The 16,972-nt window shown below is 45.3% G+C and overlaps 1 protein-coding gene across 4 annotated transcripts in view; it reads right to left on the minus strand.

Annotated features, from left to right (window-relative positions):
• The window catches only part of FHOD3 (formin homology 2 domain containing 3), a 497,516-nt gene that overhangs the window by 168,090 nt on the left and 312,454 nt on the right, over positions 1-16,972 (minus strand). For all 4 annotated transcript variants that reach the window (XM_029219969.1, XM_029219976.1, XM_029219995.1 and 1 more), the window contains one exon: positions 5,680-5,918. In XM_029219969.1, the coding sequence (XP_029075802.1) occupies positions 5,680-5,918 (239 nt within the window). The remainder of the gene's footprint in view (positions 1-5,679; positions 5,919-16,972) is intronic.

A 16,972-nucleotide genomic window follows, 5' to 3' on the forward strand; every position in this document is an offset into this window, starting at 1 on the left:
GGCTAGTAGCGGCAGAGCCAAGCGCCTCCATTCTACGTCCCGTACAGCAGTGATTCCAAATTCCACGCTGGTGAGAACGTGCGCAGGCTGAGTTTCTGCTGCTGGTGTCCACAGTGTGTCCCCACACCACACCCTGCCAGGCTCCTCGCTGCAGCATGGGTGGGCTAGCTACCCTCCGTCAGTACCCGTGGCCTGTAGCCCACATGGGCATGGTCCCTCCTGGTCTCCCCTTCTCCAGGACCAAGGGAGCCAGGCCACAACCTCTCTGTGCTGTTGGAGGGTCAGGCATGTCTGTAGGTCAAGCTACTGCATCCAGTCGTTCCCAACTGCAAGCTCCAGGCCTGGCCACAACCCTTGGCTCCTGGTCAGTCTGTCTACTTCCTGATCACTTTCAATGTATTAGAATGAGTAGTTTTGTACAACAAATATTAAGCCTTTTTTCCTTATTTTTACCCCTAATCTAACCTCCACGGACGAAATCGCAATTCTTGAATTTAACTTTTTCACTTCTGGACCCTCAGCTGATCACACCATCAGTCGAGAGGAGGGCATCCACCTCTCCTCCTCAAGCTGAGTTCTCAACTCCACCTAAACACCTGTGAACACTGCGTGGACAGAGGTGGCTCTAGTGAGCTTGTCCCCTGTGTTCCTCTTCCTCCAACCAGGTTCCAGAGCCTGGCTGCAGAAGACCACACCTTCTGTCATATCATCATTTTTCTGTCTTGCCATTTTGTTGCATGCTGGTGTCACATTCCACTACGTCAGTATTTCTGGAGTGTGACAGGTGTGAAGCTGATTAGAATTGGTTACGCTGGGCATTTCAGCTACTGAGAAAATTATGAGATTTAGTCAAACTTTTGGTTCTCAAAGAGGGCTCAGCATATTCCCTGAGAATGTGAAGTAGAAAACTTTGCTAAATGGAGTTAAAACCCAACCAAAACAAAACAAAAAAGGGACTCTACTGTACTATCTATACAGTAGCCCCCCAATTTAAGAATTATATTCTCTGGAAAAAAAAGTCAGTTTTGACCCACGCACATGAGCATTTAAGATAGGTCCACAAAGTTCAAGAAAGCTACCCTGCTTCCAACAGTCTAGACTCCCTGCCTCAGCATCGTCCCAAGGAGGTGAAAACCACAACCAGTTACGTGCCTTCCCCTAAGGCAGGGTTGACATTTTAGAACAGATAATTCTTCATTACGGTAGGCTGTCCTTGCACTGTAGAATGTTTAGCAGCGTCCCTAGACTCACCCACCGATGCCAACAGCACTCCCCACCCCAGCTATGATAACCCAAAAAGTGCCAAGGCATTGCTCAGTGTCCCCTAGGGACAAAATCACTTCCGGTTGAAGACCACTGCCTTTCGGGGCCATTGAGACCGGTCCTAGCCTGCTTCTACATCCCTGAGCAGCACATCCTTTTCTGGGCTCATTGCCACACACCCTCCCCCGCACCGGCTCTGTATGTCCCCCTAGTCTGACTCTTCTCCACCCCCTCCAACCCCCTCAGCCTCCCACTGGGAACGCATGAGCAGCCATCAGCAAACAGCCTCCACACCTTCATGGAATATTCCTTGCTCTAACCCTGGACTTAAGGATGCTGTTCCCTAACAGACTTCTCATATGGCGTGACGGGTTCTTCTCTCTTACCCACATACTCCTCTTTGCCAACTCCAAACCACTTCCCCTGCAACTTCCCTCAAGAAACGCAGCCCCTTAGAATATGGGTTGGCAAGCCTGTGGGCCAAATGTGGCCCACCACCTGTTTTGGTACAGTCTGTCAGCTAAGAATGATTTTCACATTTTTTTTAATGGCTGGGGGAAAAAAATCTAAAGAATATTTCATGACATGTAAAACTCAAATCTCAGTGTCCATAAATAAAGTCTCAGTGGAAGGCAGCCACACTCATTCTCTAGCCTGTTTTCTATGGCTGCTTTTATGCTACAAAAAAAGCATAAAAGCAGCCATAGTTGCAACAAAGACTGTCTGGGCTGCAAAGCTTAACATATTTATTACCTGGCCCTTGACAGAGAATATTTCCAACCCTTGACTTTGAGGAATGTGGGAGTCGTCTGTACCATCTACTTCCAAGCTGTTGTCACCATCCACTACCCGCCAGGTCACTCTTCCATGTGTATTAAAATATACACATGACTGAAAGCTGGATGGCACAACTGCTAACATGAACGACTAAATGAAGTTCAAAATTACCTCTATGGGTTAGAATGTTGTGTGGAACTCAACAGGATGAAATTAAAATTTATATATTATAAAGTCCCATGCCAAGTTCATTGTCAGAAAGATGGATATACAGAGCAGCAAGAAGACCCAGTGTGTGTTGACAGAGGTAAGAACCAGGATGAACAGGGAAACATTATAGGGAAATTCTATCCATATAGTGAAAGGCTAAGCACCAACAGAGCTACCACATCATAGAGCAAATTTAGACCAGGTGACTTTACTAACAAGCCAAAAAGTCCAAAGATAGAATGGGGTGCCTCAGGGAGGAGAATGTCCGAGGCTGAGTATACGGAAAGGCCTTCTGGTCTGGGCTTGACGACCCTGAAGACTTTTTAGTCCTAACATTATATACTATTACAATTTAAACAAGAGACACTGGCTCTTTTGATGATTAGATGCTAAAAATAACTTTCTTGGTAAAACAATGAAAGCACCAACATTTTTCTTCCAATCAGATCTGTAAATTTAATTGCAAAGGTGAAACTCACTATGGCACACATAGCCACAAGAGGTACTTTTAGGTGGCAGATGACCAATAAACTCATACCTTATTTGGTAAATGCTCACTGTGGACTTCTATTTCTTCAGAAGAGCAATGTGAGTTTTGAGGCTTACTCATCCTTATTTAAGCACATAGCCTAGCCGGCCTAAGTCTGTAAGAAGACTGGGGGATTTTCTCCTGTTCGACTCTCCTTGATTTTTATATTAACCTGAACAAAAATACACATACATGGTATGTAAACAAATTCCCTGTCTAAAAAGTCAGAAGTACAAATCTCACTCATCTCACTCAATGACTATGTTTAGGAACGGTAGGGTGGCAAGTGGTTCTATACGATTCGGACATTGAGCAGCAAAGGCCAAAGACTCAGGTTTAACCCAGGGCTTAGTTCCCTAGTCCTAAGATTCATCACAAGGCACCAAGCCCCTGACTCTTTTCTCATCTGTAATGTGAGGGTAATGATACTTGTCCTGCCTGGATCCTACAGAGGACCATCATGAGAATCCAATTCAAGTGACAGAGAAGAACCACCTGAGTGGAGAGTGCCATATACAGTTTAGGACAACATGAATCTCTACCCTGTAACATAGCCTCTACCTTCTTTTCAGAAGTATTGGCATTAGTTGGGACACAGAGTAATACAATTCAGCCTAAAATTCTTCATATGTGACGTAGGCAGGCATGTTGCTACAAGTTAGCGGTAAGCAGGGCCGGAACGTTCGCACAGATGAAGAGTAATCTAGGTCAGGCATGTGTCTGTGTCTTTCAAGGTCTACGGGGAATAGAGCACAATGAACTTCTTGATTCTAAGGTAATGTTTTGAGGCACAGATGCTGAGCAGGTGACTAAGCTATGCATGCAGGGATTGCTTCCCAATTTGCTTATCGTCACACTTTCCCTCTATCCTACTCCCACTTCTGCCAAAATTACGGTGTCATTTTGGGGCCACAGGGCAAAATCCCTCCAACAGGCTACATGGATGAAGCCACTTCATAATCATCAATCTGAAAACCTTTACCTTTCTTGGTAAGCTGGAAAGTGTATTTTTCTTAAACAAATGCTATGAAATTTACATTAAAGTAAAAATTTCATTAAAATGAAAAATCAGTCCTATTTGAAAACACTGAGGCAGGAACATTCAGAGGACCATCTGTGGCCTCCCGTTCCAGATCCCACCAAGCCCAGAGGCTCAAAACTGTGCCCAGGAAGGTCCACTCCACTGCTGTTACCTTTGCCAACATATCACAAGGTGTGGTCACCTGAACTCACAACACAGGGACCTTTGAAAAGCGTAAAAACAAGAAACAGAACAGAAACAAACATGACCCAAGTCAGACAGAGCAAAAGAACACCAAATGCTGCTAACAAGGCCTTCTAACTCCTACCTTCAGCCTCTTTGGTGGTTTTAAACCGATTTTTCAGCCCACTGTGTACACTTTCCTTAACTCTCTCCATGTTAATTTCTCAAGCTATTAGCCAGAGGCAGCACTACAGAGAGCTTCCAGGGCCCTCTGAGCACTGCCTGAGTTTCTTGAAGATCTTAGCTGACAAAGTACAATGTTCATAGTAGAGGTTCTCATTCCTCAGTCCGTTCAGAAGTTTTGGTCTTCTTTTCACTAAAATAGAGATTGCTATACACAGACTCTTAGAGACAGAAAAACCTGTAGATGGAGAGCTCGGTGATGGAGAAGGGTGTCAACATGGACCATGCCTTGCACATCGCTCGCAGACCGATGTCCTCCTTCTCCTTCTGTAATAGGGGGCACCCAAAGGCCTGGACCGGTTCATGTTCCAGTGATCCCATGAGTACCAGACTGCTCAAGTCACTTCTTGGTAGTGGTGGGGATGGGGTGGGTGTCCCCTTAGGGATAGAGCGGAAGGGACATATGTGGATAGTGACAGACCTCACTATCTTAAGGTCACACCACTTATTCTGAGTTATATTCTTCTACACCAAGCAGCCTCCTGACCTACATTTGGCTCCCAGGTGGATCTCCATGATGGGGGGACAACGCTTCAGTCAAGTGATGTGAGCAGGGTTTCCGCCAGCAGCAGGAAGAGGTGCACTGGCAACCAGTGTATCTGTCAGCCTCAGTGGAGTTGGCTGGCATGGACTGCTCCACAGAGTCCCACCATCCTAGTGAACTGAGAGCATCCATTTGGGAAGATATAACTGGACCCAGGCCCCGGAGCAGCATGGCCATCCTTTTGCTGCACCTCTGTTTTATGGAACCACTTCTGAGCTCTTATAGATTTTGTCAAATTTTATATTTTGGACATACATAATTTCTCATGGGACTGTCAATCTATTTCTTTTTATGTCCTTGTCTTCATTCTTACCTTCTCCCTGCCCAGATGGGAGGGTCACAGGAATGGAGATCATACCTTTTCTATGTATATGTCTTCACGGTTTCAAACAGTCCTGGCCTATAACAGACACTTAATAAAAAAGTATGCTGCATGACTGACTGAATGAATGATGGCATCAGTATTTACTGAAGTTATATGAAAGCACATATTTGTTCCATTTAACTCAACCTCAACCATGTATTATCATGAGTACCTCAGACTCCATCGATCTTGCATTCGTGTGATGGCATACCATTTATTTCTAGGCCAAAGTTTTGTGTTTTGGATTCTTTTCTAGTTGATAAAGCACAGCATTTCTACACAGGTATTAACTGAGATGCTAAATAATATGAAAACACAAGTGGGTGAAGATGAGTTCACGGCGTTAGTAAGACCAAGTCTACGCATGTCACCAGGGCCACCTCGCCCCTGGGAAGTTCCGGGGTAATTAGGGGTGATGGTTTAATGGTAGAGAGGAGGCAGGGCGCAGGAGAGGCGGGGATGGTCAAGGGCACCGGTGGGGTTGTGGCCTCCCTCCCTCTTTCCGGCATCCTTGCGCCCCTCTCCGCGGCTGGGTTAATACTTACTTTTCACGGAGATCTCGCACTTGACTGGCCTTGAAGTCGGGAGCCGACGGGGAGCAGGGGCTGGACGGAGGCGACAGAGGACTCTTGATGCTCTGCACCGAGTGCCTGCGGCTCCGCCTGCGATCCACGCCCTGGTGCTCGCTGCCCGTGCCGGAACACACACTGGCCCTCCTCCGGTCCCGGCACCCGCTGGGGGGTGGTTCAGCCGTCTCGTCGCCATCCTCGAGCCTGAGTGCCACCTGGAAAAGCAGAGAGCGCCCAGCGCGAGCTCAGACCTGACAGCCTTTCACAGTCCCGCCCCAATGAGCACTCTGCGCCGTGTCTTCCCATGCTGTGGCTGCGGCTTCTCCACAAGGTCATCACAACCACACGCATCCTAAAGCGCCACCTGCAAACCAAAAGATGCTCGCCACTGTGAGATTTTCCCAAACGGATACAAAAAGGTCAACTGATGTCACGAGAAGACCTGAGAAATATTTTGTGATTAGATGGGCTCTTCACTCTGCGGCCCAGCACTGCCCTTTCCGAGGTCATCTCTCGTGCGCGCCCCCCGCCCCGCCCCGCCCCGCCCCCACCGCCTTTGCTCTTCCCTGGTCCAGGAGGCGGAGTCTCTCCTGACGCCCAACGCCAGCCGGAAGCCCCGGAGGTCCTGACCGTTGCGGAGCTCGCCTTCCCAGCGAGGCTGTTCAGAAGAGCACAGCAAGGAGGAAGGCGGGAGCCACAAACGAGGTGAGCCGAACGGCCTCACCTGCAGGTCTTTTGAGGGGTCTGACTTTAGATCCCCGCGCACCGCGGCTCTCAGGGAACCCTCTGCAGCCTGGTCTCAGGAGCCTGCTTGTACTTGCGGTCGCAAAAATAGAGACCAGAAATACACTGGACCTCTAGAATTACGTTTTTTAAAAAAATTTCCTCTTAAAAGCACTTACACTAGGAGCCCTGCTTCTAGTTGGGTGGTACCCTGTCCAAAGGCCCAGCTCGGCCCTCTCCTAATCTCCTCTATCCTGGACCCTACTCCATGGCTCTCTCAGCTCACATTAACGCCCACCATCTCTATGCATACGCTTCTCTTTATTGGAGCTCACTCTTCTCAACCATGGGTTACACCTATCTGTATCTCCAGCTTCTTTAATTATTTTTATACCTACCTTCTCAAAAACTACACGGTCAGACGAGCACAAGTTATCGTTGACTAGACCTCTGTGTGGCTGCCTGGGCCACTAGTGGACCAAGGGTGACCTGCAGCAAAGTGCTTGCCTGAGAGCCTCTCTCTCGGCAAATGAGGCTAAGAGGATTGCATTTTCAGGTTTTTGGTAAGAAAACTTATCTAACATATATAAAGCAGCTAGGGTAGGGCTTTCCCTGTGGCTAGTACTCAATTAATATGACCATTCTTCCCCAACATAGGCCCTCGGATGAAGGGGCCTAGGATGCCCACAAATTCCTCCATCACACAGAACTGGCAGGTCAGGCCACCTCGCACACCAGGTGGGCCAGGCCAAAGCAAGTCCAGCAGTCTCTCTGATGTGGCACCCAAGGACCCACATGGTCCCCCGACCCCAAAGGTGCATATTTTCCAGCCTTGTGTGTGCTCTTGGTCACATTTCACAACGTGGTCCTGACAAGTGAGAGAATGGAGAAGTAATATAAAGACCCAGATGACTAACCATGCTATTTGGCTTTGACATCACCTGTCTACATAAAACCTGGCTACGGCAAAATCAGTGGCCTCCTCTGTCCAAAGCACTGATGCCAACTGTGTTCACACAGCAAGGTGAGCTTGGCTTAGTCAGGGCCAGATTGGCCACTCTCATCCCGTTCACGAGAATGGACACCTGAGATGCACGGCCTGTTTCTCAGGAGTGCAGCCTCCCTTGATCTGCTCCATCTCCAGTTTCCTCCAGTTCTAGCTTTTGGGTGAGACTGATTCAGTGAAAACTCTTCTGTCTACATGCCAGATACATTCTGTAACAAACTCCCAGATAGATGAAGACAATTTAATAATGTTTTGACTATTCTGTTCCCTTAGAATTTACAAGTCAGACATAATTTGGGGAGGTTTGAGGTAAGAATTGATAAGAGTTCAGAAAAAGCTCTATTGTTACAAAATCTCACTGGAAAGTCTGTTTCCTGGGGGAGGGGGGTGCGGCACAGGGGGGTCTGCGGTATAACTGCAAGAACTAAGAAAGAAGTTATGTATTTGGTTAACCACTTTTATCATCTCAACTTTAGCACTTTAAATGGCATTCTCTGGGGAAAGTTTGAGAATGATTATACACCTAACCAAGGAGAGTATTTTAAAATATTACTAGCCAATTATTTTTTCTTCATTTTTAGATGTACAAATTCTAGACCATTTGAACTTATGCTGACCTGAAGTATTGATTCTGCTTCTAATTAAGCACACATTTGGAATGATAAGATTAGGGGATAAAGTAGAGTTCAGATATTTCTAATTCCTTGCCTAACCTCAGAGATGCAAGGATCAAATAGCATTCCACTCACAGTGCCTTTCAGAGAAGTACACGGAGTGTGCACAAAGTGAAATCTACTTTAACTGCCTTTTGTCAAGGAAGATGGAGACAATCAGAAAGTTTACATGAAAAGTCTTGAAAGATTATCAAAATGACACCATAAAAGGGAGTTCAATGAGGGCTGTCTAAAGTTCAGATCCTCAACAAAACATCCAACCCCTTAAACAAAGAAAAGGGTGCATGAGGGCTGAGGGTAAATGGGGCTCAGAATCCCAGGAGATCCAATGGCAGTCTCGAGCTTAGCAGTCAGGAATCCTGTAACATGAAATTTGGGGCTGGTCTTCACTCCTGGTTTTGTTTTTACAAGAAGAATTTTAGAATCACCAGTGTCCACTGATGATAGGAAGAGAGACGCACTTTCACGTACAGGGCCTTGATGGCAGTTCCAAATTCTTCAGATAATAGGGAGCACTATGGATTAGAGTCAAGTCCACTAAGGGCTGGAAAACACCTGGAGAGAACAGCACTTATCAAGAGACTTATTCAGAATCTGTGGTGTCAAATCTGATTAACTACAAGTTCAGTGTCCTCCATGGGACCCAAGGTGAGATCAACCATGTCCTGAACAATCTCTAATCTCACCCAAATGATGGAGTGTTTTGTTTGCTGGACCCCTCGTCAGATACCTTCTGACTCTTTTAATCAAATGTAGAACACGGGCTTCTCTGGTGGCGCAGTGGTTGAGAGTCCGCCTGCCGATGCAGGGGACACGGGTTCGTGCTCCGGTCTGGTTAGATCGCACATGCCGCGGAGCGGCTGGGCCCGTGAGCCATGGCCGTTGAGCCTGCGCATCCAGAGCCTGTGCTCCACAACGGGAGAGGCCACAACAGTGAGAGGCCTGCGTACCGCAAAAAAAAAAAAAAAAAAAAATGTAGCACACTGTCTATAAAACCAAGATGAGGAGCAAGCAGGTTCCTCAGCCAGCACTGATTGCTTGCACATCCCACCCCATCTTATCAAGAAAGCTGTGAGGAGCGGACTAAGGTGGCATCTGTGACAACTTCCACCAGTCTTTGAGGCCACTGAACGATCTAAACATTCTTTTTAAATTTTTGTGGAAATTTTCAAACATATACAAAGACTTTCGTGCTCATCACCTATGACAGTTCAACAACTATCGACCCTGGCCAATCTTGCCTCATTTACTCCCTGCCACCAACCCCACAGCCAGATTTTTTTTTTTTTTTTGAGGTACGCGGGCCTCTCACTGTTGTGGCCTCTCCTCCTGCAGAGCACAGGCTCCGGATGCGCAGGTTCAGCGGCCATGGCTCACGGGCCCAGCCGCTCCGCGGCATGTGGGATCTTCCCGGACCGGGGCACGAACCCGTGTCCCCTGCATCGGCAGGCGGACTCTCAACCACCGCGCCACCAGGGAAGCCCAGCCAGATTTTTTTGAGATAAATCCCAGATCATATAATTTCACTCATTAATATTTCAGTATATATCCCTAGAAGATAAGGATTTTTAAAACCCATAACCACATACCACTGTCCTGCTTAAAATAATTTCTTAGTATCATCAAACATTGAACAATCTGACCGTTCTTAATGGAGGTCAAAATCTATTAACATTTCTTTGAGTTTACGTTGTTATACTACTACTAACCTCCATGACAGGCAGCCATCTTTACACAGCAGATGTTACCATTTTCCAAATTGCTATCCCACATTTTCTTTTTAATTCATACCTATACATCCTGACTCAGCTTTTAGGTGACGTGGATGCCAGTGCTAGTACCATTTCAAGAAGCAACTATGCTGATGACAGCTTGTGGTAGATGATTATAGCCCTAGGTTCCCGGGGAATCATGCCTCTCTGTTTCCTTATCCTTGTGTAGCCCTCTCCTACAACGAGTCAACAATTTTCCATGTGACTTGCTTTGGCCAGTGGAGCGTCAGAAGACATAGATGCCTCAGAAGTGTTTGCGCTTTGAGACTTGTCCTTCTGAAATGCTGCTACACGTGAAGAAGTTCAGGCTAGTCCGCTGAAGACATATGGCCCAGCCAACAGCAGCACCAAATGCCAAACCAGGTGAATGAGACCATCTTAGACCATTCAGCCCCAGTCAAGCCATCAGATAACTGTAGCTCCCTGAGAATCTTTAAGGTGAACCAGGCCCAAATCTCTGACCCACAGAATCATGAGCAATAATTGCTGTTTTAAGACCACTCTTTTTGGCATATTTGTTATACAGCAAGAGCTAACTGATACACATTTTTAAAACCACCTATGATAAAGGAAGAATTTTAAGAGATTGGATCTATAAGTTATTTATTCCTGACAGTAACAGTCACCCCCTTACCCCCAAAGTCTTCATCCCTAAGATGCCTTTGCCATTACTAGGACCACATTTTCAGAATCAAAAGCTAGAACACAATCTGACAAAAGACTTTTTATTTTGATTCGTGAATTTACGTATTTGAAAAATCATTCAAAGCTATAAAAATTCAAATGAATTTAATTAAACATGGATTAAATCACCTTTCTAAAATGGAATTAAATTACATGGAATTCGGCATTCCCCAGAAAGTCCAGGACATATGGTCACCAGACATCCTCCACTATTAAGAAGAATTCTAGAAACCCTACCAAGGTCTCTACAATGGCTTGAAAACATTCATAGTCTATTGTGAGGAAAATATTGGCACTGCTTATAGGCCTCCCTGCTGCCCTTGCATATAATGAACTTAGTTGTCCTGTGGCACTAAATATTTTTAAAACTGCATTAATTTTCAGAAAGGAATAAAAATCCTGACTCTACCTGGTACCCCAAGCATTCAGTAATCACCTTGAGTGATTACTCAAAGCATCTCCCCTTTAAGGTAGCTGATTTCTGATTAAATCATGCCCTTCCTTCAACCCAGCATCTGTTAATAAAATGTGTGATATTTAAAAGAGACCTTCATTCAAGTGCTTACTGAACTTCTACTCTGGGCAGGTGTGCTGCTGGGCACAGGGGTTAGAGAGGAATGAGACAGATGACAAAGGCAAACAGATAGACAAGTGCGACCTGAGGACTGTTCAGTCTGAGGTGTGGACACAGACAAGTGCTCCTTCCTGGGTTATAAACAAAGTGCAGGTGACAAGTAGCAGGAACTCCTTTTACCTTGTCAAAGAGGCCTTGCGGACGAGGGGATATCTGAGATGACTCCTACAGGAGGAGGAGGAGTTTGCCAACCTGAGAATGGGAAGGAAGAGCACTCCAGGCAAAGCAAGGAGAATGGATAAAGGGAAGCTCCCTGATGACCTGCCTTTCACGTTCAAGAAACAGAAGAAGTTGAGTGTGGCTGAAACTTCAGAGACATCTTAGGAATGACCCGAGACAGGCCATAGAAGCACAAAGGCCACAGACGGTGTTAGCTCTCGTACCAACTCAAAGAATTTGGGCTTCATCCCACGGGCTGTGAAAAAGATTTTAAGGTTTTTCATTCATTCATTCATTCTTCACTCCTGTTTATTTTCTTAAATAGAGGAATGGCGTAGTCAGACCTGACTTCCAGGAGGATCCCTTGTTTTCAGTTGCAGGGAGTTAGGAAGAGGGAATAAGCAGAGAAGCCTCCAGGGGATGCCACTTTGCAGGTGCCAACCTCTCCAGGCCCTGCCCGTCATCACACCTCCTTTCAACCCTTCACACCTGCCAAACCTGCGCTCCTCCACTACTCTCCCCTCTGTCACTGTCCTTCTTTAGGCCACCACCTCAGATGGGCCTTCCTCCCCCTGTCTCAGTGTCCCACCTCTACCTCATCCTGTCTCTTTTCTTCATAGACACGCCAGCAATCTTGGCTCCTCAGCTTACTCACGTACTTTGATCACTGTCTGCACCCCATGAGAACGTGCATCCCCTCAGGACACTGGCCTTGTCTATCTAGTTTGCTGCTGTGTCCTGGGGCCTAGAATAGTGCCTGGCACATAGTACGTGCTCAGTAAAGTTCTGTTGAATGAACGGATTCACAGAGGAACAAAAGAGTGAGAAGATATTGCAATAATCCAGGCAAGCAATGATGAGGGCCTGAGCTAGGGGAATGGAGAAGAAATCACAGCCTTCAGCAATCAGACTGCCGAGCGTGGGGACAGAGGAGAGAGGAGGGAGTCCAGGACAGCTCCGGGTTTGTAACTTGGGAGACTCTGCGCTTTGTGGAGACGGAGAAATGAACAGATTGTGCGGGATTTTTGTTTTTGTCATGGGAGAAAAATAAAAGGTTTCGTTAGGGCTGGATACATGTCACGTGCAGCCTCCAGGTGGCTGTGACTGACATAATCTGAGCTCCTCTGGCATGTTCCATGTCCCTTCCTGTGCCATCACAGTTAGCTGCTGGGGGAACCAGCCACCTGCTTGTCTTAGACCACATAATGAAAGTTGCTTGGGGCAGGGACAGATCTTCTAGCTCTGTATTTTCAGCCCTAGCAGAGTATGCGACATACCCTCAATGAATGAATGAACGTAATACAAAAAGACAAGCAGGCAGAGGGTCAGGCAGCCAGGAGTCTTGGCAGGAAGCTCAGGGTCAAGGTATCAGCCGCCAGCCTCAAAAGCTGCTGAATTCACTGGGTGAATCATAGTGCAGGCTGCATGTACTGAGAGAGGAGGAGGTCTGATAAGGAAACCCCAACACTGAAAGGGAAGAGACAGAGAAGAAAGATCCACGGGAGGACATCGAGGAGGAACAATCAGAGAGGTACCCTAGAGACATCCATAGACATAGTCGCCGGGAGTGCATTCTACAGGAGCAACTTACAAAAGTGGTTTCATGACCACCAGCATCATCTTTTTATGATGCTAGCATAACAGTGATGCCCAAGCTACTAGGGACGGCATACAGAAAAGGAAGAAAGGAAGAGGGGGGAGGCTGAGAGGGAGGCCAATCTTACTTATGACTATTTGCGTAAAAATCCTAAATAAATTAGTATCGAACAGAATTCCAACAGCACACTTTTACAAAAGAACACATCATGACCAAGTGGGTTACAGTCCAGGAATGCGAGGATGGTTAAAGGATAAAAGGAAATAAACAACTTAAAAATCTAAAAAAAGAACAACAAAGTAAACGGAAAGAAAATTAAAGAGGGGAATTATAGAGATAAAAACGTTTTGAGTTACAAAACAGAAGAGCGCTGAAAATCATACACAAGTCAAAATTAACAACAACGACAAAACAGACAAACCACTAGTTAACCCAGAGGAAGAAAAGGGAGAAATTGCAAACACAAAAATTAACAAAGGAAAATAACTTCCGAACAAGAGGAAATTAAAAACATTCCTAAGAGACTATTTATATATCTCTTTAGTAATCAGTTTAAAAATCCAGATAAAGTGGATAATTTCCTAGGAAAATATGATTCAGAAAAACTGATCTACATAAAGATAGGAAGTTTAAATAGACCAATACCCATAGAAAAAACTTAGTTACCAAAGATCTCTTGCCTCCAACACACACACACACACACACACACACACACGCACACACACACACTCCTCCTCTGCCCCATCATCACCATCGTCACAGGTCCACCCAATTTCCCAAGGGAATTCTATCAAATAATCAAAGACCAGAGACAAGGGCAGAGAGAAAGAAGAAAAACGTCTACATATTTTTACAAAACGAGTATAGAATTGATATGTAAACATAAAGAGTATTGGGCACGCGCGCGCACACACACGCAGAAAAGGATGGTCATGGTAGCATTGTCATGGCAACAAAGCTGTAGCCAGCCGACATCCATCAAGAGAAGAGCAGATAAATAAACTGGGATATATTCATCAGCAGTGAAAGTGAACGAACTAGAACTTCACATAACAACATGGGTGGGTCTCAAAAACAATAAGCAAAAAGAGAAACTGTAGGAGGACACCAAAGGTATGGTTCCATCTATAAAAAGACAAAATTAATATGTTGTTTAGGGATACAGACAGGGAGGAAGGAGTTAAAACAGCTGGGCTGTGATCCCTCTACTCCTTTTGTAGTAGTGATGCTTCTGCGGAAACAAAGAAGACAATGACCCCACCTAATCTTTTGTAAAAATGCTAATAACTAGACTACCTAACAAACAGCCTGATGATATTTGCTAAAATGAGAGTTCTTGTTCCTGGAATGCCCTTAATTAGCAGGGTAGGATTGGCTAAGGATCGCCTACACTAAATGAACACAGAATTTATGGATTTATACGCCATGACTCTCTGGACTATGTAGTAGACAGCCTTCATAGTTAGGAAGCAAATTACTCACTGGGCGAGGTGACGCGTGAACCACACTTGGAGACCTCATCTATTGTTCTGGGTCAGAAAGCACATGTCTGATATATGAATAAAAGACCTGGGAGTCACAGGTCTCTGCACCTCTGTATTCTGGAAATGATTAGCCTAGATAGATTAGCATAGCTCTGCTATAGGTAGCAAGATCTCAGATCTGTCAACTCTTATTTGATAATCTGATCCTTTGTGTTAGCTCACAGAATAAGTTATTTTCAGACAAAATTATTTAAAAAAAAAAAAAAAAGAGGACAGTGCTGGAAATTAGTTGGATGACACCAGGAAGGGCCATCAAGGACACTTCCGAGTTACTGGTAATATTCTACTTCTTAAATACATGAGTGTATTAGGGCTCTCCAAAGAAACAGAACAAATAGGATATATATGGAGATTTAGTGTAAGGAGTTGACTGACATGATTATGGCAGCTGAGAAGTACCAAGATCTGTGGTCCAAGTGCCTGGGAACCAAGGGAGCCAATGGTGTTAGTTCTAGCCGGAGGTCAAAGGTAAGAGGCAAACTATGTCCCAGCTCATTACCATCAGCAGAGAGTGAATTCTCTCTTGCTCAGCCTTTTGTTCTATTCAGGCCTTCAGTAGATTGAATGAGGCCCACCCACATGGAGGAGGGCAATCTTCACTACTCAGTCTACCAATGTGAATGTTAATTCCATCCAGAAATACCTACAGAGACACAGAATAATGTCTGATCAAATATCTGGGCACCCCGTGGCCCAGTCAAGCTGACACATAAAGCTAACCATCACAATGGGTGTTTGTTTTCTTGTTCTTTGAGTGAAACATATAATCTACATTTGTGAATGATATGTACTTAATGTTAAAATATTAAGCAAATGGGGCTTCCCTGGTGGCGCAGTGGTTGGGGGTCCACCTGCCGATGCAGGGGACACGGGTTCGTGCCCTGGTCCGGGAGGATCCCACATGCCGCGGAGCGGCTGTGCCCGTGAGCCATGGCCGCTGGGCCTGAGCGTCCAGAGCCTGTGCTCCGCAACGGGAGAGGCCACAGCGGTGAGAGGCCCGCGTACCGCAAAAAAAAAAAAAAAAATTAAGCAAATGCCATTTGACAAAAGGAAGACGGTGAACACAGGACATCTTTTAAAACGTTTGGCATGAATGGAAAGAGGAAGATGGGGAGGTAGCTTGAGAGTCAGGTAGACTGGAGAGAAAGTAGTCTTCTGGGGGAGGTATCCAGGCTACTTTTCAAAATGCTCTCCCAGTTGGTTCACTAGTAGGCAATTCACCTGCATTATGCTATCTTCTGATATACACTGACCACACAGAATCCAAAGCTATGATAATATAAGCCCCTGGTTGAGCAGAGTCTCAGAGATTGGAGCTCTGATCAGGGGGAAGGGGGTAAAGAAAGGGAGGTATATGTACTGGGAAACGTCCTTCTACCTTGATGTGAGCCAACTGTCTTTAGTCCCTTCCTTCTCCATCTTTAGTATTCTTACTTAATTCCTACTTTATCCTGTCTCTTAGGAGCCATGAGAACATACTCCTCCACCACCCACTGATAATAAAACATGAAAGTGTGAGCAGATTACTGGGTAAGTGAGGCTTCATTAGAGGAGAAGATGCCCAGAGCAGGGGCAAAAGAGCTGGCCAGCTGTGGGAAGCTTTAGGCTCTGACAGCAGATCTCTCTGGCTCAGTTTCCACTGATTTTTCCTAAGATCATACAAAGATAATTCTGTTCTGTTCCTCAGCTTGTCACTTATTATGACAGTAACTTTAAGGAAGTAATGAGTTACATGTCAGTTTCTCCACTTCTACCCGGTGAAGATCACAATGGAGCCATTCAGCTGGGAAATATCCCTCCTAGGACTCTAGCTGTGCACACAAATTTATGAATAAAGCTGTTCATTATAACAGCATTTATCATTTTCAAAAACTTGGAAGCAATCTAAATCTGAGAAAACAGGGACTGGTTATATGTATTAAGGTACTTGCATACAGACAGGCTATTATGTTCCTAATAAAATGAAATTCTTGAAGACGATTCAATGACAAAAGTAAATGGTTCCAAAATATTTACTAATAAAGATTCAGTACACAACACTGTATACACACTATTATCTCCGGAGTTAATAGTCTATGCATTTACAAAAAAGACTAGAAAAACAGACCAAAATGTTAACCATGGTTAGTAATAAAATCATGGGCGGTTTCTTTCTCTTACACTTTTTGGTATTTCCCAAATAGTCTTCAATGCGTACATACTTTTAGCAAATAAAAAAAACCCACCATGACAAGGTGAGAGAGAAAGCAGAAGAAAGTGAAAAGTTTAGTATCTTTAATAGCACTTTTTCCCCGCATTTTCATTTTGCACTGGACCCTACAAATTATGCAGAGCCCTGCCGAAAGTTCCACCCCTATCCGAGGATAAGAAACACGATCTGTGTGCCTCCTTCCCCACCACCCCTCATTCGGAATGAACGTTCCTTAAAATAAAATAGCAATTAATCAATCTGGGCCCACCCTTAGAGTTTCTGACT

This window comes from Monodon monoceros, unplaced genomic scaffold (assembly GCF_005190385.1).
Source record: "Monodon monoceros isolate NGI ecotype Baffin Bay Population unplaced genomic scaffold, NGI_Narwhal_1 Super_Scaffold_1, whole genome shotgun sequence".
NCBI classification, from domain to species: domain Eukaryota; kingdom Metazoa; phylum Chordata; class Mammalia; order Artiodactyla; family Monodontidae; genus Monodon; species Monodon monoceros.